The following is a 21668-nucleotide window of genomic DNA, read 5'->3' as shown; positions in this document are numbered from 1 at the left end:
CATTTCTTCATAAGGAATGAATCCTTTCTCAACACGGTATACATAGACTGATCAAAAGGGAGACATGACCAGTTACTCACATTATTATCAATTAAAAAGTAATAATTCACATGTATTTGCTGGTTGTTGACTTACTTTACGTCTCGGATGGCGCAACACAATACCATGGAGAAGATCATTCCCAAAATCTGAAAATGAACATGATGATGTTAGCAAATATTCCAAGTCACTGGCGAATAAAAGGAATTTTAATGGATTTAGGTCATCAATTCATATTTGGCATTGACTGAGTCATTTCGAAAGAACAAAATTCCAGAAATCATGTCATCTAATAAGAGAACCCAAAGTGACCACGAAAACAGGCTGGACAAGCCAGGAAACCTAATACCAACATCCGAAACCCTCATTAAGGTTCCTACGGTGTCAAACTGGACTTAACTCTGCACAGCAACTATGACATCTGGGCCACACAAGGTGCTTGTAACACTAAAAACTGTCATAAAGATATATTCTTGTCACTGACGGGGTCTTGGCACTAAATAAAAGGATCTTCCATTGCGGGTATTAAATGCCCTTTCAGATCAAGTTTGACTCTAACTGATCAAACATTACTTCGTGTTAGTCTGCTATAACCCATCAGTGAACCACGGGAGAAAAATGTCATAAGTGGTCCACGTCTTTTATTGCCCACGTACCATGATTAGAGCAACGCCGATAGCAACTCCAGCGACTATGATGAGGTGAGATGACAGCTTTGAGAACAGTTCATTCACGCAGGGCTGGAAGTTATAAATAATATAATCGTAAAGTTACCAGTAAGATCACTGTAATGTTACAAATAATATTTTTAAGTTACACGTAAAATCATTGCGAAGTTACCAATAATATTACTGTAAAATTACACATAAAATATTTGCAAAGTTACAAATAATATATGTGAGAATACTCCAGAACAAGGTCGACAGGGGGAGTACAGTTTTACACCATTATTATCATTATATCAGTAATCATGCTGATCTCAACTACTATCTGTAACCATGGTAACCTCTGAATACAACTCACCCGATTGTAATTTGGTTTTGCGCATGAATCTGGGACGGTTCCTGTGGTGGGATAATCATCAGCTCCAGTGGTAGATCCGCAGCACTCAAGCTGGTAACAGTGAGAAAACGAGTGAGGGGTGCTTAGTTACTGCAGATTTAGTCAAAAGAAATAAGGGACTCTTGATATTATTCCATACAATCTGGAGGTTCACGCCACCTCTAGCCGAGGCCACGGTAACAATTGCCGCTTTGTACTGCTGCAAGCAACGGTGCCTGTCTCAGGGATTGGCCCATCGCTATCCCCTCATCTACTGACATGTTGAGGCGAACAGCCTCTTGAATGTAGAAAGCTAAAGAGGGATAATTCATGGTTTTGCTAAAAGAAATTCGAAAGGTACTGCACTCAGTTAAAAGGTCAGAATAGGGTCGCATAACGCGGAAAAAAGTATCATGGATTGATGGTGGCGGGGTGGAGTGTATGTTTGGAATATACAAAAATAAAGACAATAAACGTAATAAAGACAAAATTATCAGAACACCGTTCTTGCTTCTCATTTATTGTAATACTTTTGTGTTCTTTAGAATTGTAGCAGCAACTGATTGAAACGTGTTAGATAAACACTTTATATGAGGAGGCGGTAGTGTTAGATTCGAGTTAGCGGTGTTGGAATTTAAAAAATGTTTTAGTGGGGGGTCGGCAATAAAATAAGATGGGTCTGGGGACGAGAAACATAAAAGATAACAATGCTGCTCAAGGCAAATTTTTCCCAATGTTAGTGTTTCGTTGTCTCAATACTTGGGTATCGGGTGAACGATACGGTGTTAGAGAGAGAGAATAGCATTGCGGTTTACAGGCATAAGGCAAAAATACCGCGGTATGCCGTTTCATCCCTACTAAATACCATACAGGTTGGCTCGGGATTATATTAACAAGCTTAGGGTCGAATATATCTAGACATATTGAAATATATGATGACCATCTCATTAAATGCAACAATGTTAATCATTCACCATTGTTATATCTGCTTAAAATATAGCCTTTAAACAAACATACTTACTGTAAATTTCAACGGGACATCCTTCAACACGTGAAGCCCTTCACCAGTTCCAAGAATTTTCACCATAACTTTCCAAAACCAAAAACGTAACTGACGTAGGCTAGCAAACAAAAACGGACATGCTTCGCGCTTCCGGTCGAGAGACGGCCTTGGCCTCGTTTTCGATTTTCTCATGAATATTCATGAGTGATATCAAGAGTCCCTTCTCTGATTAGTATCTTGAACATGAAAGCAATGGCACATGCGCTAAATTCGCATGCTAATGTTGCCGAAAGACGTATCATGCCCTTTGTAAATCATGTCCTAGGAAGATGAACAGTGTGGGAATAGTATGGGAACAGTCAGCGTCGAAGATCCCAAATCCCAAATGTTGTGTGTGCAGGAGTTAGAACGCCAATTTGAACACTATTTGTGTCAGGGATATATCTATATATAGTCTCCCTGTTTGTGTTTACATGATTCGTGTTGATGTCATGCAGGAAACAACAACGAATAGATCCAGGTCTAATTTTTACATGAGGGCAGAAGATAAATAAACAGGTCTGGTCATGATTTGGTTGGTATTTAACGCTCACTCAGCAATCTTCCGGCTACATGGGAAATATTCGAGTCTGGACCAGTCAATCCAGTGACGTTGCTGAGGACACGTCCTAAATCGAGAGTATTGCGCTGAAAATTCTGGAAGTACATAATCAAAGGATAATCTAGGAATCGAACCCTGATACTTAATTCCCGCAAGTCTTGGAGGATCAGGTATCTGCGAGGCCGTAGATGACAGACTATCTTCTGTTTAGTAAACCACTATTGTTCCTGCGCTACCTAACACAATCTGGAAATTTCGTGTTCTGTATCTTGTTGGATATAAAATATATCAGAACTAATAAATTCCAAACTGCTATTTTCTTCAAAAAAACAGCTGATACTGAATTACACTGTCAAGCATAAACTGAAACTATTCGTTGTTCATGCGAAGTGGTTTGAGTTATGTCGGAATAAAATATAACAGCGTGCATTTTTAGACAAACACAAGGCAGGATATGTTAACATCTTCGTGAGTTGGCGCGCTGCTTGAACAGTATTTTAGTGGTGTAGGCTTAACACATGGAATCCATGTCGGGAATCAAACCCAGAACCTTTGCTTGAGGAGCGGACGCTTCAATTATTACGCTATCCCTCCGCCCCCTCAGCTGAAGGAAGTCCGAAATAATGTAGGTCTTCAACGTTGACGACAATGGTGGAGCTATCAAGCCTATGGTGCAAACACATCTATAACAATGATCTGGGTGAAGCGCTGTCCAAAACGATGAGTGAGTGAGTTTTTATGCCGCTTTTAGCAATATTCCAGCAACATCACGGCGAGGGGCATCAGACATGGTTTCACACCCATAACGTGATGTGAAGTGAGTTGAGGTGAAGTCAAGTGAAGTCTTCAGCGTGACGAGCGGACGCTTTAATCAGTAGGTGACACCTTCGCCCCAGGAAACCATACAATAAATGACAGCACCTTCCACGATTGGGCTACAGGTGCCCCAGGTACAATTATTCATCTGACAGTCAGCTGGGCTTAAGGTTGAGATGTGTATTTATCGCGGAACTCAGCACTAGTCCAGCTACATGCTTGGCCTGCAGTGTGCATGATGGTTCATGGTTAGGACGGGATGAAACATCGGACTACTGCCACACAACATAAAATAATGCCCACATGTTAGTGATCAAACCTCACACACACAATGCATGTTCTAAACACGTAAGTGACTTCATGCACCTTTGGACAACATTTCGGTTATTGCTGGGCCTGTCAGATTGGTGGAACAAAGTCGAAGTGATGACTGTGTTCACTCACAACTTCGGAGCGACCCATTTATCATGGATACGACTTCAAAACGTTTTCAAGATTTGTCTGGTGTTGAACAAAAAGATTCCAGTGATTGATATCATGAGCACTGTTATGGAGTTTGAGATACACTGAAACTGGCTAGCAAATTCTCAAAAGGTTCATAGCCCCACGAAGTTCTTAAGCCCAGTCTGACCATCAAAGGTTAGAACGTTTCGAGAGTAGGTCAGTGGTAAGTGAGTCTGGACAAAGATAAGGGCAACAGATGGACAGTTCTGGTGCTGACATCACAAGAGAGAAAACCTACGTCTTTCTGTATCTTGTCCATAGCATCCTTGGCCTCCTGTCGATTCTTGTAATTGTTGACCGAGTCTTGGAGGAAGTCGCCCACCACGGCTTTGATCTACATAAACAACACAATAATAACAACAAATAAATAAATAAGTACTAATGCCAGCATCAATACAGGACTCCAAGTGAGAGAGTGATTTTAGTTTTACGCAGCAATAAGCAATATTCCAGCTATATGGCGGCGGTCTGTAAATAATCAAGTCTGGTCTGGGCAATCCAGTGATCAACAGCATGAGCATCGATCTGCGCAGTTGCCAAGTCAGCTTGCCAGACCACTCTATCCAGTTAGTCGCCGCTACCGAAGATCAATATTCTAACCCGGATCTCCACGGGTCTGGGCTCCAAATGATGCATAATGGTGACATTAGGAGAAAGCATTGTTATTGAAGCGTTGTGAAAAGCTGACGTGCTTTCGGCAAGAAGAGGTAACTGTACCACCTCGCCTGAAATGTGGGAGGGAGTAAGTTTAGTTTTACGCCGCTTTTAGCAGTATTCCAGCAATATCACGGTGGGGGACACCAGAAGTGGGCTTCAGACATCATACCCATGTGGGGTATCAACCTGCGCTTCGGCGTGGCGAGTGGACGCCTTAACCACCAGGTTACGTGACAGCCCCAGAATTGTGGGAAGAACATGCTCAGCATGCTTGCAATACGTTTGCACTCTCCATGAGCACATGATGAAAGATAAGGGTGAATATCTTAGTTGTTTCATGTCAGTAAGTTGGGTTTTACGCTGCACTCAGCAATATTCCAGATATATGGCGGCGGTCTGTATATAATCGAGTCTGGACCAAACAATCTAGTAATCAACAGCATGAGCATCGACCTGCGCAATTGGGAACGGATGTCGTGTCAACCAAGTCAGGGAGCCTGACCACCCAATCCCGTTAGTTGCTTTGTATGGTAAGCATGGGTTGTTGAAGGCCTATTCTGCCCCGGACCCTCACCGGTCAGTTGTTTCATGTAGTTTGGACCCATTACCCCTAGCCCGAATGACGGCAAAACTTACACTGTCCTTCTGGACCACGCAGTAGATGCCAGCGCCGAGGAGAACACAGAAGATGATGAACAAACTGATGAAGAACTGAAATGAAAAGCATCATGATGTCATAAGCGAGGAAGGTCTTACACTACAGTCACCAATGTTCAGTCAATATTACGATAGGGACACCAAAATAAGCCTTTTACATTTACACATACGGGCCAAACCGGGGCCTTTGTTGGCCTGACGGGCAACACCTAAGCAACCACACCGACCATCATCAAAGCTCGAACTTTACGACAACGGCATTCTAATAATACAGCAAAGTAAAGCTTCATACATTTCAGTCGTGGGGAGTGAGTTTAGTTTCACCCCGCAATGTTACGGCTGAGGACATACGAAATGGGCTTCACACTTTGTACTAGAGTGGGGAGTCGACATGGTCTTCAGCGTGACGTGCGAAGCCTTAACCACAATACATAAAGCCATGAAAGATTAACTTGTTATTTGAAAGAATCCCATGTTCCTTAAACCTCTTCTGAGTAGCATATATTAATCAGCATCAATGTATTGTTGCACAGTAATATTATTTACTGTTACTGCCATAAACTATCGGTCCCGGACAGACCAATGAATTGCATCATTCTGCCAAATTGTGATACGATGATATGCACCGACAACATCCCGTCCATTTAGCCGACTCAGAGGCGACGCTTACCTACAAAGGTCTGCAAAGAAACTTCCACTCACCAAACCTAGCAGGCACTGGCTCTCTCTGATGGCTCCACAGCATCCAAAGAAACCGATGACAACCACTATGCAGCCGATGGCGATGAAGAGGTAGGCTGCTACATACGTTGGGTTGCTGCTAACTGTCTGGTCCATGAACTGGCTGAAGTTGGGATCAACGCGAACCCATATGCCGATAGCCAGAATTGCCATACCCAGCAACTGAAAGTATGAAAATATGAACGAAATAAGTGATCATTCGTAATGGACGTTACCGGGTCAGAATCCTGCGTGCTACATGCATAACGATGCAAAATGTGTGGATATGATGTGCTTTAGGAATCCTGTAGAGCACACACTGCTGTATTGGGCTGCAAACATTTCTCTTGCGGATACACGTACTCAAAATACAAGGTGGCATTGGTTGACGTACAACGTCTACAACTCAGGAATGCATATAATCGAATCTGGATCAGAACATTCTATGACTGACTTGGATTGTCATACAATAATGGAGAAATCACACCCTGGAATATCGAGTAATGTAACGCGAGGCATGTGTGAAGTCAGTTGTGGGGATGACTTTAAAGCGCTCGTAAAATATTGCTGTGCGGGCGCACGAGTGAGAGTGAGATGGACGGGATGCTATTTACATTTGTTTGTTCTTTAACGCCGCGCCCGGCAATATTCGAACAATGTGGCGGTAATATTTGTAACAGGAACGGAGATAGCCAGAAGACTTGATTGACTGAATTTCCTGTTAAAACGTAACGTACACTTTTAAATCAGGTAACGTGATGTAGTGAAACTAGGTCTTCATGTAACAGTTCAATAAACGTCGCGACTTAAATTATGAAAACAAACATGATTATGGATACTTGTAAAACATCGCGGCGATCCCTCTGGAAATATAATCTAACACTTAATTTTCCTAATCGCCTGCCTTCTTGCTGGAAATGATAACACTATCTCGGAGTAATTGACTCAACGAGTTCTCTCAGAACGCTATTACCAGCAAATGAGGGGCCATTTGTGTCTTGTATCACTGTCTGCACTCATTACCCGACATGTCGCGCCTGTTTAAACCGTTAGGATTTCATCCACAGCTGTTATCACAATAACAAATATGTAAACGGACAGGGCTTGTCCCACGAGGAGACATATGCGTCCGAGTCGGAACCCACTGGTATGAAGGTAATTGGTTTAAACAAAAATATACGGATCTTGTCCAGAGGCTATCGGAAAGGCGAAATATGACCGCATACCTGAATCAATGCAAGAGACACAGGTGAAGTAACGCTTAGTCTCCCCCCCCCCCTCTCTCTCTCTCTCTCTCTCTCTCTCTATATATATATATATATATAGGTCTTTACGTCTCAACCTGTGACATGTGTTGATGTGCATAAAGCACGGACATGGAGGCGAATCTGACCATCCGATCCGTTAGTCTCCTCTTACGAAAAGACCTTACGAAAAGGATGGGTTTCTGAAAGCGAAAATTTTAACCCGGACCTTCACGAGTAGCACGCCCGAGTACAGTACCCATAATGTGGCAAGTCCTGAGGGAAAATGCATTAATTTTCTTCGTATAACATTTTGTAAATAAAATTGGGAAGTATTTGGTAGTGTGTTAAGTGACAGAGATTATGTAGCTAAGGCGACCGACAAATTAGGACTCTTGGATCTTTGTAGAGAACAGAAAATGTTCTCCATCCTCCGTTAGTATTACAGACGGTACTTATTCTTTCTTTTGTTAGAGCACTGGGGTGTCTCGTCTTTCAACTTGAAAGTCTTTGCCTTGTAACAATCTTTGGACATTCTAATGAGGTGGTCACATTTAGAGAGTGTTCATTTTCCGATCTGTAGCCAATTTGTATCCAATTTGTATCCAATTTCCACCTACGCGTCTGATCACAGGTTGTTTAGTTGATGTTTGTTGGTCGGTCTCAGTCACATATGGCTTTGAACTTTTCTTGCACTGATTCTTTTTATTTTCCAGAAGAGATGTTTGTGTGACGCAAATCAAGATAATGTATGATAAGTAGTACGTCAACGCCAAACGTGAATTACATGTGTGATTTTCCCAAACATGAGGCTAACGCACTGTGATGTTCGTGGAAATGAAACATATACCATTGAAACAAGCTGGGGATGTTCCATTTCGCGAGCATACCACTAACTAGTGCCAGTGCACATGAGATAAAGTAATATATATCCATATTGTGAAACATTTCCAAAGGAATGGAACAAAGTGTCACATTTTTCATTAATTTCTCCCTGACATCTGTCTCCTCCTTGGCTTCATGATTTATTTTTTAACAGTCTTAAATCCAACATCCCTTTCATTTTAATGGTATATTTCACATATTATCACAGCCAAATGACTTATAAAATAGTTATCTTCAATTCCGACAACTTCATATAACGCTCGTACACATACGCTACTTAAAAGTATACTACATCACGTGATCAGATATAGATATCGAATATCTCAAGTCATATATGGACATTTCTTAAGAAAACAGAAAACATGGCATTAATCACCAGAAACAGTCGGAGTCCACAATCCACTGACGTCACATGAAACCTTCAGAGTCAAATCGTGACTCATTAAGAGTATAAAGCATCATCTTTGATATCAGAAATCATCACGTACAATCACCACAAAGAGCATGCACAACACAAAATAGAACACATCTTCTCGTGATAAGAGAGCAAACGAAGGGATTAAGCAAACGGTCGTCAGCAAATATATATGTTTTCTCACTAATCGGGATTGCTTGTATATATATTGTAGACATTAATGTTCACGCCTGCGCTTTGACTGTTCACAGACAAAGAAACGTATGTGATGGAATCTCGATGAGGTGGACAATAGTGATTGTATTACTCAAGCCTGACAATTAGGCCTTGTTCTCGGGATTTGGACGTTTTCACCTAGTTTTGTCCGATATCTCTGTCTGGTTGAAGGCGGTATTATTGATATAAACTATAACTTTGTACCTCAAAATATCATTGTTTAACAGCTGTATTCCAGCTATAAGGCGGTGTGCAGATCAGCAGAAAATTGAGTCTGAACCAGAGTACCAAGAGATCAACAAAATTGACATCGAACTGCGCAGTTAGGATACGATGTCAAGTGTTAACCAAGTCAGAAAGTCTTAATGCCCCGTATGCATAACGTTTTAAATGGGAGGAAATTCTAAAATGAAGATATTTACGAATTTAAACACGTCAACAGTGCTCATAACCTCCATCATTTTCAGGAATGAAAAACGTTTCATCCCCTCACGACTCGTTGAATAGTGATTAACAAAGCGCCATTAACCCACTGACTGTAAACTTAAATCACTGCAGTCTCCTCAATGGTCTACCCATTTCTCGAGTGTGGGCAGAGAACAAGGTCTTCTGGCCAGGTCTTCTGCCTTGGAGCCTTGAGTTAATGAGAGGTCTATTTATAGCTGGCTACATCTCCCCGGGGATACTGTGGTTACCGATTGCCATTCAGCAACGCCGATTGAAGGCAACGTATACCTTCCTCGGCCGGATTTGACATCCCCTGGGATGCAAGGGTGATGATATGGTATGGCTATACTTGGCTAACGCTGTGGAAACTGTTGTTGTCATCGCTATCGGCAACGACGTGACGTCGTTTGACGAGGGCGTTCTGACGTTTAGCACACTGATTTGGAAAAACAACTTTGTAATTCAAGAGTGAGTGAGTGAGCACTCAGCAATATTACAGCTATATAGCAGCGGTCTGTAAATAATCGAGTCTGGACCAGACAATCCAGTGATCAACAACATGATCATCGATCTGCGCAATTGGGAACCACCATGTCTGCAAGCCTGACCACCCGATCCCGTTAGTCGCCTCTTACGACAAGCATAGTCGCCCTTTATGGCAAGCATGGGTTGCTGAAGGCCTATTCTACCCCGTGACCTTCACGGGTACTTTAATTCAAGATGTGATGTGTGTTAGACAGCCATTATTTGAGAAAGCAACTGTCAAATTGCTATTTGTGAAGATTTTCTGTGACACCCTAACAGAATTCCGTTTGTGACAAATACTGCAAAGATTATGCATAATCAACAAAAAAAAACGTTCCGAAAGTACAAGAACAGGATAACAAGCAGTAGAATAGTGTTTGCAGCTACCATCTACCTAATCTATTTGAGGCACATAAATATATTATAGGTAGAACAATACTACTAAAACTAAATGTATGGCATAGGTCTATACCTGGATAGTCTATCATATGGACCCTAAACCAAGCATGGCCAAGAAAGGACATGCAAGTCTAGACAATGTCGCAAGTCTAGATTTCCACAGCTTCAGGTCTGAAGAATGTTTCAGGGCTCCTTTCCGATACTCTCTCTCTCTCTCTCTCTCTCTCTCTCTCTCTGTGTGTGTGTGTGTGTGTGTGTGTGTGTGTGTGTGTGTGTGTGTGTGTGTAAAATATGTTCATTTCAGAGACTAGTTGTTAAAATATAGCATCGTCTACATCATTTCGCTTTCCAGTGTAACAAACTGTAACGACCTGGACGCATTGGCCGCCATAACCTAGTTCCGGTCCCGACTGAACTGAAAATAGCCGTTCAATCAAATTGACCTTATTGGCGCAAATACTTCTGTGATTGGATACAATGTAGTTGGTGGTCTGCTTTGACACCAAACAGTGGGTGCATTTTACCTAAGTGTTTGTCGTAAGAGATTTGAGAACTTATACTGTGTGTATAATCGGATGTGTGTCTTCAATTACAGGTTTGTCTCCAATAATAGAAGGGTTCATTCGTTTGTTCCCTCACGTCTGTCCGCCCTCACAGTGATTGACGGGCGGTTGTTCATTGCACAACGTAACCTCCACTGATAGCCGTGTCTATCGGGTGACACTGCGCCGCCCTCGTACTGGTATTGAATCGAGATTCCGGTTATCAATAACGCGTTTGACGTCATAGCGTTCTAACTTTGAGAGAAACAACACATCTTTTGAAAGCGTGTACCAGAAAGCGGATAAAGGAAGGACAATCACTATGCACAGGGTCGCATAAATTTACAAACTTTTCCATTTAACTATACTGAACAGCAAAACAAACGCAACGAAAAATTAAATCCGTGTTCATGCTTATGGCTTCTATCTAAAAACTTGCCAAAAGCAAAAGTTGCCTTTCTTTTGCTGTTCGATAAATTATTAAATTCTCAAAAACAAACCTCAGGCTTAGTGACCCTCGTCTTGCTGTGTCATTTATTTCACACAGGATTTTGCTAGAATGGACGTAGTGAGTGAGGAGGTTGAGATCGATTCCAGATATCAATCAACAATATGGTGACATGCACCGTAAGGAGAGAACTCTCCCATGATACATGATGTGGGAAATCGTACCTAGGGTAACGGAGTGACAGGTCAACGCTTTGACAAAGGGGCTACCTACCTACCCCATCGACAATGTTGAAACACGTAAAACCCCGTGCTTATTATCCTATAGATGAATATCCCAATTGTCACAAACATTCATATCTACAAACCATGCTTCAACGCATCGGCGATCGATCGTTTGTTCCAGTTGCTAAGAAAACGCCGGAAATTCTCACGTCTATATTAAACCAATTTCGTATTGACGAACATCCTGTTCACATATTAGCACCGAGTGTTCCTCATCATCTAGCTAGTGCGCTGGTATTTTCAGTCTCTCTTACTTACGGCCGTAACCTTCACCTTCCGCCATAGCGTCAGCACCTGTGGCAGATGGTTACGCTTAAACTACAACGGCCACATGTCTATGAATGAGATATGATGCCCGCAGCGGTAAACAAACGCCAGAGCGTGAGTGAGGAATGTGACGCTACAAAATGTTGGTCATATCGCTTCATACGGGAAGCAATGGTGTCTTACAGACCTACAGCACTTTCTTTGTTTGCCACTTGCAACTCTAGTATTCGAACCCACCACTGCCTGAGAATTGCATATGGACCAGTCCGTACCTCAGTTTTCTGTAATTGTTCTGACCACAACAGTTCACGTTTCTACAAGAGTGAGGGGGTATTGCCAATATCCACAATATTGCAATGCAGGGCACTTGGGATGACATTTCCATGTGCCCAGGATGAGACAATTCCCATGTGCCCAGGATGAGAATCCTACCGGGTACCCAGACTTTCGTCGGACGCGCAAACCGTAAGGTTACCCGGTCCTACAACCGAACACGTCTTGAGAAAACTTGTGTCGCCCATCATTGTATCGAGTCCTGACTGACGTGATCCTTGGTTTGGTAACACACTTCAAATAAGAAACACAGTCGAACCATACCGACTAGTGATAAAAAAATCAGCTGGTCCAAACACACCGGCAATAGCTCAGTTAGGTGCAGCTGTTGCAGCAACAGATGGTTGTTTGGGCTGGAAATAAAATATATGCTTTGAAGCGCATTGTGTCCAGAATGTGTTTGCAAGTACATGCATCGACGAAACGAACACCTGCAACGTTGTGCAGAACCCGAAAGAGATCTTCTTTAATCGGCCATAAATAGACAGCATTACTTGAACCTCTCCATATATTCGCCTTTTCGTCACTGTGCAGCTTCAGCTTATTTTGTTCTGCTGTATATCCTCCTGCTAGAGGTGCCTGTATTTCTTACCAATTCTTACCAAATATTCGATAAATGGGGATTGGGTGGTCAAAGTCCATGACAACAACATTTGCACTAAAACGTTCAAGTTCATTTCTTCTCAACACGACTGCCCCGGTTCCACACATGTTGCGTTTCTTGTGAAAAGGACCGAGAAAGAGCGTCACACATCAATCCTTTAAATACAATGTACCAAACTATTTTGCATTTTGCTTAAATAGGTCTAACCTTAAGGTTCTGGGCCTGGAGTTTCGAAGCTCTCTTAGCGCTAAGATAGCCGAAAGTGAATGTTAATGTATGGCACTTACGACAGTCTTAGCCATATAGGCCCTGGGCCTCAATTTCCTAAGCTCTCTTAGCGCTAAGATAGCCGTAAGTGAATGCTAATGTTATTGCACTTACGACTGTCTCAGCACTAAGACAGCTTCGCAAATCTAGTTCCTGGGAGACGATCAAACGCGATCGACCTTTCACCCTGCTTTATGTTTATAGATGCAGGTGGTTGGAGCCTGTAAAGGTCATACCCCTCAACAGCGCTACTGGATCAACATAGCCTTCTGGCCATATGTGATACCTGGCCGCGCTTCACCAACCACGGAGAGATCTCACTCAATATCGGTGTCCTTCCTGTATACGTCTTCATGCGTCTATGTATGTTTGTGGTTCATTTAGCGCTATAGCATCGCAGAGAGTGAGTAGTCTCGCAATCCCTGAACCATATTATTTTGCCTAACGCCAAGCCTTCTCTTCATTGCTAAAGCCTTAAATGTAGCAAGTCTAGATTTCCTCGGGTTCTGAATCTCTGTATCCCTGGCTTCTCCTTTTAATTTAAAATGGGTTTGTTTGTTACTATCAAAATTATATATATTCAGGGACAAATCCTTATTCTAGAAAAGGTGAGGCGGTTGGGAAACTAATGTGATTTAGGGTTGTGAGACAGACTAGGGGTTTTGCTTGCTTGCACAAGGCAGCGGAGGACCTTTCGACACTAATGTAAACCCCAAACAAGGAACTGTTTTCACATCGTGTACAACACTGTCTGTACACATTTCTCATTTTAACATGTACAACGAACTGTATCACCTGTTACAAGCAATGTTATATCTGTACAAATCAATGTGTCACGTGCTCCACCTGAACACGAATGTTTGGATGCTCTTGCTGTTGATCACTGGATTGCCTGGTCCAGACTCGATTATTTACACACCGCAGCCATATAGCTGGAATATTGCTGAGTGCGGCATAAAACTAAACCTAAAACTCACGGTTTCGCATGACAAAGCTTCAGATTCAACCTGTGCAGATAAAGGTTCCACCTACACAAGTCTCCGTTCTCTTTACAAGAAACACCTGCATCTGAGCAATGTCGTACTTCAAATGTAAAGTTAAAACAAACTCAGCATTTGGAATTCCCAGCAAACGTTATTAAGACTAGGCTACAATCCCACGTCTGCAGCGACCCCGACTTTCACAGATAAGTGAATACTTAAAATGAGATCTACCCTCCCTCCAAATGTCTTTAGTTTCCATTTACACGTAATCCGCTTTAGGGGAAACGCCAATAGCCCGGAGGAAGTGTGAAAGTGCAAAGCATATTATAGCCAGACAGTATACAAAAAACGAAATATCACCGAACATGGCAGCGTCGAGCGACTCGTGATCAGTGGTTTATAATAAGAGGTTTTACACAGGAATTCACTGTCAAAGTCGGTAGTGGAAAGATCGATACCCATGGGCAGAGCTGACAAGGCTTCTGATACTATCTCATCATGGCATACTGAGGGACCCGATTTTCTCGACATAATCCGCTTTAATGCTATTGTCGGACTATAGCCTCAAGCCTGTCCAAATACTCGCACTCGTAAAGATATTTGCAATAAAACGGCTATTACTAAGTCGGATTTTAATACTTTGCTGTCGATTTCGTGGCTGGGGGAGGGGCGTGTGTGGAAGAGGAAAAGCTTTGGGGGTTATTACGTGTTCTAGGCTGAACTGTGGTATCCTTGTTACTTATGAACCATTTTAGTGATGAACAGAGGAGAGGCTCATTTCGTAGAGAGCATTTCGAATCATCCCAACAAACGTTACCAATACAATCACAACTGTGAACAATACAGTATTTTTCCTGTACAGTGCATTTAATCTTCAAACCTACCATCAAAATCAGAAAACAGACAGCCACAAGTGTTGTACAACTGACGACAAATATCGACTCTTAAAAAAACCAAACTGGACCAATACCATTATGTCTATTTTCCCTGCAGAAAGCACAGGCTCTAATCAAAGAAACTTATATCTTAGCCTTGGGAACATAACAGGCTATTTTCCAACACAAGCTCACAGGCAAGCGGTAAGTAACTAACCAACTCCATTGATCGAGGATATTGGTCAACTCTTGAGAGAACTAACCGTGGGCAAATACTGACATGGGAGAAAAAGGCTGACCATTGAGACTCGACCCCGAGCCATTGACCAGTGCAGGATGATGGGTTGATACCGAAAGAGACGATCGGAGTGTCGCGTAGTCTTAGAGGTGAGAATGGTAAGGGGATTTGTAGCGGCTCTCAGTGACAGCTTCGTTCATAGAAAGGGACAACTAAAGCAGGGGGTGTTTTGGTAATGGACAGGCTTTTCCAATAGTGTTCAACAAGATAAGACACACGCATGCTACACTGCTTTCGCGGATTGGGGATTATGAATGATTAATTGTTTATTGATCAAATATTGGTTGATCTTCAAGATGTTGTGAAGAATGGGGGGAAATGTGTCATGTTGCAACACCAACAAAAACGGTACTACGAGTAACACTCCAATAACTTAAATAATTCTCCATTTTCTTCTTTTTCTTTTTTGTGTATGTGTTTAAAATACGTCTTCGTGTTCTATCTGAACTTAAACAAAAACGCGCTCTGCATGTATTCACGATGAAATGTCGGAAGAGTTCATCCTGGTACATTTCGTGAGAAATAGCATTAGCATTATGCATTTAGCAATCATTTTCTATTTGTTTTACGCCGCAATGGGCGGTACACCAGCAGGTGAATACTATCAATGGAGTTTTGGGAGAAGGAACAAATCAGTGACTGATGTAATGAACAAGATCAAGCTAGCGGTGGTACAGCATCCACATCTGAATGCCAGATAACATACGACTATCATAGTCTGGAGTGAATGGGGGTGAGTACGTGAGTGAATGGGGGTGAGTACGTGAGTGAATGGGGGTGAGTACGTGAGTGAATGAGTATGGGTTTACGTCGCTTTTAGCAATATTCCAGAAATACCACGGCGATGGGAACCCTTGAGCTTCACACTCTGTACTAATGCAGGGAATCGAACCCAGGTCTTCGGCGTGACGAACTCGATGGCAAAGGTCGAGCCATCATGTCTAAAGCTTCACGACTGCAGGCCTCTAAGACAACCACAATCTCATAAATGGGATAAGAGCAGGTTGATCTATATCAGCCCTTAACAAAAACAGTATCTGGCGCTTCCTACTCATAGCAGTCATGAAAGACTGGTTTGTGAGAGCACTTGCACCATCGTACAGCTGAGACCCATCATCGTGAGATTTCTTCATTGATTTCCCAAAGGTTTGTGAGGCATGGTAGCACCTCCAGATCTGCTGATCGATCAAACAATCATTCAGGAAATGAGAGAACAGCCTGATAATTATGTCAATGAATCTACTACGAATGCAATGTGGAAGGTTGAGGACTTTACACGCGACAAGCACAAACGAACGCCAGTCACTGGGGTGGTTTCTGAACAGGCCGAGATGTTGTACCCTGAGCGGTCACGACAGATGAATAATGAAAGTTCCTATCATTTTTTGTCCTTTCGCTGTGTGCACTTCATTTTCAAAGCCTTTGTGGCCATAAGTATGATTTAGAGTTGACTTACTCGTGTCAACGATGCAATGAGTCATTAGTTGTGGAGTTTGGGGAATGTGGATTGGGGAATGTGTATAAAATACATCAAAATTGGGAGTTGAACGTCCACGGGTCGAACTAGGTAACGAGCGTACGAGTCTACTTTGAAACCAGCTTTAACAATTGAGGCTTCAGCCAAATGGTCACTTAGCCGTTCTTGTGTTACTCATTTAAAGTCTATGGCCACATTACCCATGTGGGAGTGAACCAAGTCATCGTCAAGAAGTCATACACTTTGGAATTGATCATCGGATCTTACAGCATTATGGATTGACAATATTTTTCATCTGAAGCTCTCGAATTTATAACGTCCAGGAAAGGGTCTAAACGAGTCATGTGCATGTAATTATGGATACTGTGATCGTTAAAAACAAATACGGATCTACCAATACCTGAAACTAGCTAGCTTGTCCAGTAATTTGTACTTAGGACACTTCGTGTAAATTTTGGGAAACGTACATATAGGAAACGTACATACAGTAGTGTGTTTTGTTTCAGTTTCACCCCGATTGGGATGAATACTTAAACGGTACAATAAATGCCGGTTTGTTTTGCTTGCTAATATTCACAAGGAAATATGTGCACTTATGTGTGACAATGCACCATCCATAGTCTAAACAGGAACATGCACACATGATTCTCATCCCTGACTCTAGAATGACAATGCCAATTATGAAAATCTACATACAAATCACCACATGTTCATAATTAACTCTAGAAATGGCATCAATTACCATATCAGACATTCCCAAAAGCTCGACGAACTAAGAACAAAGACAACATTCAAGGCTATCATAGTAGATGATTGGTTCAACGTCGTGATTTCCTCACTAATTTGACATCTCAAATAATTATCTCTTTATCTTGGAATCATAAACTCATTCCCTTCGACGGGTTATCTGTACGGTATGCCAAACATGCTGCTGTCATCTGTGATAAAAAGCTGAGCAATGTCACGGGTCAGTTCTGGAATGTGTCACGTAGATGGGTACTGTCTGAAGGCGTTGTGTCACATACATGTAGCGTGTTGTGTATACGCAGGAATGTACTGGTACCTCAGCTCAGTTGATGATGCCCACTTCATCTTGTGGGTGGGACCTTCTCTGAAGGATCTGCTTAAGATGATATATTTCCTCCCCTTTTCCAAGTCGCGCATTTTGTTGTCAGCGATAGACGCCATGGGCATACCAAGAATCTTTACTTTTCGCCCGAAAATGTCGAAATTGCAATCCAGCCTACTTAGGCTAAACCCCTAAATTAAAGTCAATGCTGAAATTTATAATTCAAATCGGATTATATAGCAGATTTGAGATTAAGGCCTATTTGAGCAACTTTTCATATACAGGTCCTTTTGTCAATTTAATGGATGAACAATGTAGCATGCTGCAATGTTAAGAGGCTTTCTACTTTAGTACTGAGAAGCATAATGAAGCGAAACTGGGATTCGAACCCATTATGTAAGGTCTCTGCCACGTAAATGGCACTCATTTCTGTACACCATGGACGAATGATCGTTGCACCAGTGATCGATGACTGATGATGATGATGATGATGATACAGACCAAGATTACCGTTTAAACGTCGAGTTACCACTATTTCAGAAACCTCTGTGTGTGGGACATTTGAAAAGCGCTTGACATCATTCCCAGATGATGATGTTGATGTTTATGTTTTCATGCAGAATGTCCGCAATGCCAGTAAAATTTATTTACTAATATAAGTCAACTGCGTCAAGGCATAAGGTAAAGAAGGTCCAGTACTGACGCACCACATCATAAAAGCTATCGCCTCAAGCTGTAATCGTTTCCGAAAATGCTGCCTAGCCACATCAGTTAGAATGGGAAGGTTCTACCTGATTAAATTGACCACGAAGAAGTGCTGGGATTAAGAAGAATCGGTGTTGGCAAAGGTTTCGCAGTTATCGATTAAGAACCGTCTCGGGTCAAGTGAGATAAGAGAACTGGTCATTTACCCAACGTGACAACTGACCAGTAAGCCAATCATGTCGGTCGGACAAATATTTCGCTCGGACATTAGCGGTGCGGCTTGGAAAAGATTATTTGTTGACAGCTTGAGTGTGTGTGTCTTGTAAATTGACATCTTCCCTGCTATACCATCAGCATGCGTATCTGATAGAGTGTGCCATGTGTTTCAATTAGTTTTTCCTTTCAGCATTTCATCGCCTGTGTTGAACTGCAATGGCCATCTGATTTCGGCAATTCTTGAATCTTTCAACTTGTATTATTTCATCTTGAAACCTCTATTACACTGCACCATTATAACAGACTGGTTTATCCGTGTGTCAGCGTTATTCCACCAAGATGTGCAATCTGACTGAGCGTTTCTAGGTTTACGTGATAATAACGTTAAGACCACCTTTATTATACACCAATACGCCCCTTTGCATATGCTATGTCGACTAGATGGATGTATTTGACTGATCATATAGTTGAAGGTAAAAAGGGTAAGAGGTTTACATGATAAACAACGGGTAAACAAAGTTGTTCAGTCTCTGAAAATATACAACCTTGACAGAAACAAGGAAGACCAATTACATTGGAAAGCTGGCCTGTGAGATGGGGGAAACCGAAACTGGAATATGTAGACTTCCTGAATTTAGTGTTTGTGCATTACAGTAGTACGGATGAAGCGCAAATATTATGGCTTGTGCTACTCCCAAGTGGATGAATTCTGCTCCGAGAATGGTGGAATTCTGGGCAGAGAATGTGGAATTTTACCAAGAGAATGGTGGGATTCAGAACAGAGAATGGTGAAATTCTGCACGAAGAATGCTGGAATTTTGAATGGAGAATGGTGGAAGACTGTGCAGGGAATGCTGAGGTTCTCCATCGAATACAAAATCTGAAAAGAACGTTGTGATAGCCAGTCAACACCTCACCCCTGTCGGTCCCCATGTCGTGCTCTCAAAGGACTCCTCAAACTGCTTGGAGCAGTAACGGCGTGCGGAGATGAGATGCCGTGTCGACGTGACACATCCACAGGCCGTTCACACTAAACGTATTATTTCGTGTCAGTTTTCAAATTAATTGGCACTGTCCGCAGCAGCATGGGCCTTAGTGCCGATAACGTCACCATATCTGCAGGTGTATTTCCTGTCGAGTAAACATTGTCCCTTTGACCGCACGGGTCCGATTTCTTCCCAGATACAGTTAACAGCAGGGCATGCCGATGAAGATAATAACGGAATGAATGGTTCCCAATATACATTACTCAAGGTCAACGTCGTCTTTGAACTCTCTGATGTTCAGCTCAAAGCATCTTTCTCGGGCAGGATAAAAACTGGTAATGAATATGGACATATCTACAGTCAAATACAACCTAACCCACGCTTGACTTTCACCACTGCATGTGGAGATATGTCTGACCGTGAGAGAGTAAGTTAACGCTATCCCTTTTGGGCGATAATTATTTAAATTAGTTCATGTTTCTGCCAAATGTCGGAGGAATGCCACAGTAAAGTAGTTCGAGGAATGCCGCAGTAAGTTAGTTCGAGGAGGAATGCCAGAGTAAAGTAGTTCGAGGAATGCCGCAGTAAAGAAGTTCGAGGAATGCCACAGTAAAGTAGTTCGAAAAAAAGCCGCTGTAACGACGACAACGAGCATGGATGCGGTGCTGAAGAAATCAGATATAATTAGTGAGTGAGTTGAGTTTTACGCCCCACTCAGCAAAATGCCAGCGATATGGCGGCGGTCTGCAAACAATCGAGTCTGGACCAGACAATCCAGTGATCAACAGCATGAGCATCGATCTGCGCAATAGGGAACCGATGACGTGAGTCAACCAAGTCAGCGAGAATGACCACCCGATCCCGTTAGTCGCCTCTTACGACAAGCATAGACGCCATTTATGGCAAGCGAGGGTGAAGGCCTATCCTGCCCCGGATCTTCACGAGTCTCGGTTATAACTGACGTGGTGAGTCTTGTGTGTCAACTATCATTTCGGATTCGGTCACGAAAAAGAGGCACAAATCTGCAAAGAAATATCTGAAAAGAAAAAAATCCTCCAGGGTCATGGCTTTGACAGTTCATCGTTTGGCTGAGTCCGGAATTTGGTGCAACAACCATCGGATTAGTCTCACATGCTCAACTACAAAGGCCCGTTAACAAACCATAATGTTCACACTGCGATTAATATATCTAGAGACACATTCAACAAGAAATGGACGTGACTAATCTTGTCTGATCTTAGTAATTGTAATGTCACTTGAATAACAGCCTGATCCCCCCTAACCGCAAGGTCAAGGTCACCAGGATTGACCCGCACCACTCCATCACAAGTCAATCAGACACGCTCGCGGCCCTAATCCGAATAAGATTACAAGACGTCTACACAATCGTACCTTTGAGGTTGTGTCGTGTTGGTGAATAATGAAGTATCTCTGCTAGAACACTTTGCGGGTGGGAAAAGGATGCGACATCGCAGTGTGGAAATAGCTATAGTTGTGGTTGTGCCTGTATAGACTACCTGTAGATAGTTACAGGTGACAGGTGACAACTCAAGACATGCGTAGAGTAATCAATGCCCCAACTAACATATGCAGTTGCTTATAATCATTTACAGAATCGCCACTATTCACGGTTCCCGATCCACAAGACGTTCGTAGCACTACAATATTTCGTAATTCTGTGATAATTCTTAGAGTTACGACTGGTCGTAACGTTACGAATACTTTGCTGATCGGGGCTCACGTTCGTGACTTATTTCTCCGTTGATCGTTGTTCACAGCATCACTCACTAGAATTGTCCGGCCTTGATTACTTACAGGAATCCGTCTTGAGCAACTTCAAAATCTCAAATCATTATTTCACTCTGGCTTTATTTTCAGCTATATCTAGTATGTGACCCATGGCAAAACCGTAATGACACGTTGTTGACGTTTCTGTCGAATAGGTGTCAAAAGTTATGGTTGAGAATTGCTCCAAATATATTCAACACTAGGAAATCACATCAACCTTGACAGGTGAAGATGTGCATAATGTGGGCCAGCAAGACACGAAGCCTTTCATCAGCCGTCTTACTGGGACGTACGATGGACGTCAGTAATCTTTATTAAACAGCGGAACGTCATTACGAGATCAAAGAACACACCAAG

General features: G+C 42.4%; 1 protein-coding gene across 2 annotated transcripts in view; it reads right to left on the bottom strand.

Moving 5' to 3' along the window:
* LOC137261712 (CD9 antigen-like) overlaps positions 1-21668 on the bottom strand; it is a 65263-nt gene that overhangs the window by 9267 nt on the left and 34328 nt on the right. The window contains exons 2-7 of one of the 2 annotated variants that reach the window (XM_067799495.1): positions 6021-6221; positions 5298-5372; positions 4243-4338; positions 1063-1152; positions 696-779; positions 136-188 (exon numbers count right to left, since the gene is read on the bottom strand). In XM_067799495.1, coding sequence (XP_067655596.1) covers positions 136-188; positions 696-779; positions 1063-1152; positions 4243-4338; positions 5298-5372; positions 6021-6221 — 599 coding nt within the window. The remainder of the gene's footprint in view (positions 1-135; positions 189-695; positions 780-1062; positions 1153-4242; positions 4339-5297; positions 5373-6020; positions 6222-21668) is intronic. The other variant, XM_067799494.1, reaches the window with a different exon arrangement.

Source organism: Haliotis asinina, chromosome 14 (genome assembly GCF_037392515.1).
Source record: "Haliotis asinina isolate JCU_RB_2024 chromosome 14, JCU_Hal_asi_v2, whole genome shotgun sequence".
Lineage (NCBI taxonomy): Eukaryota > Metazoa > Mollusca > Gastropoda > Lepetellida > Haliotidae > Haliotis > Haliotis asinina.
Note: the sequence above shows the minus strand (reverse complement) of the source record. Positions and strands in the feature narration are given on the sequence as shown.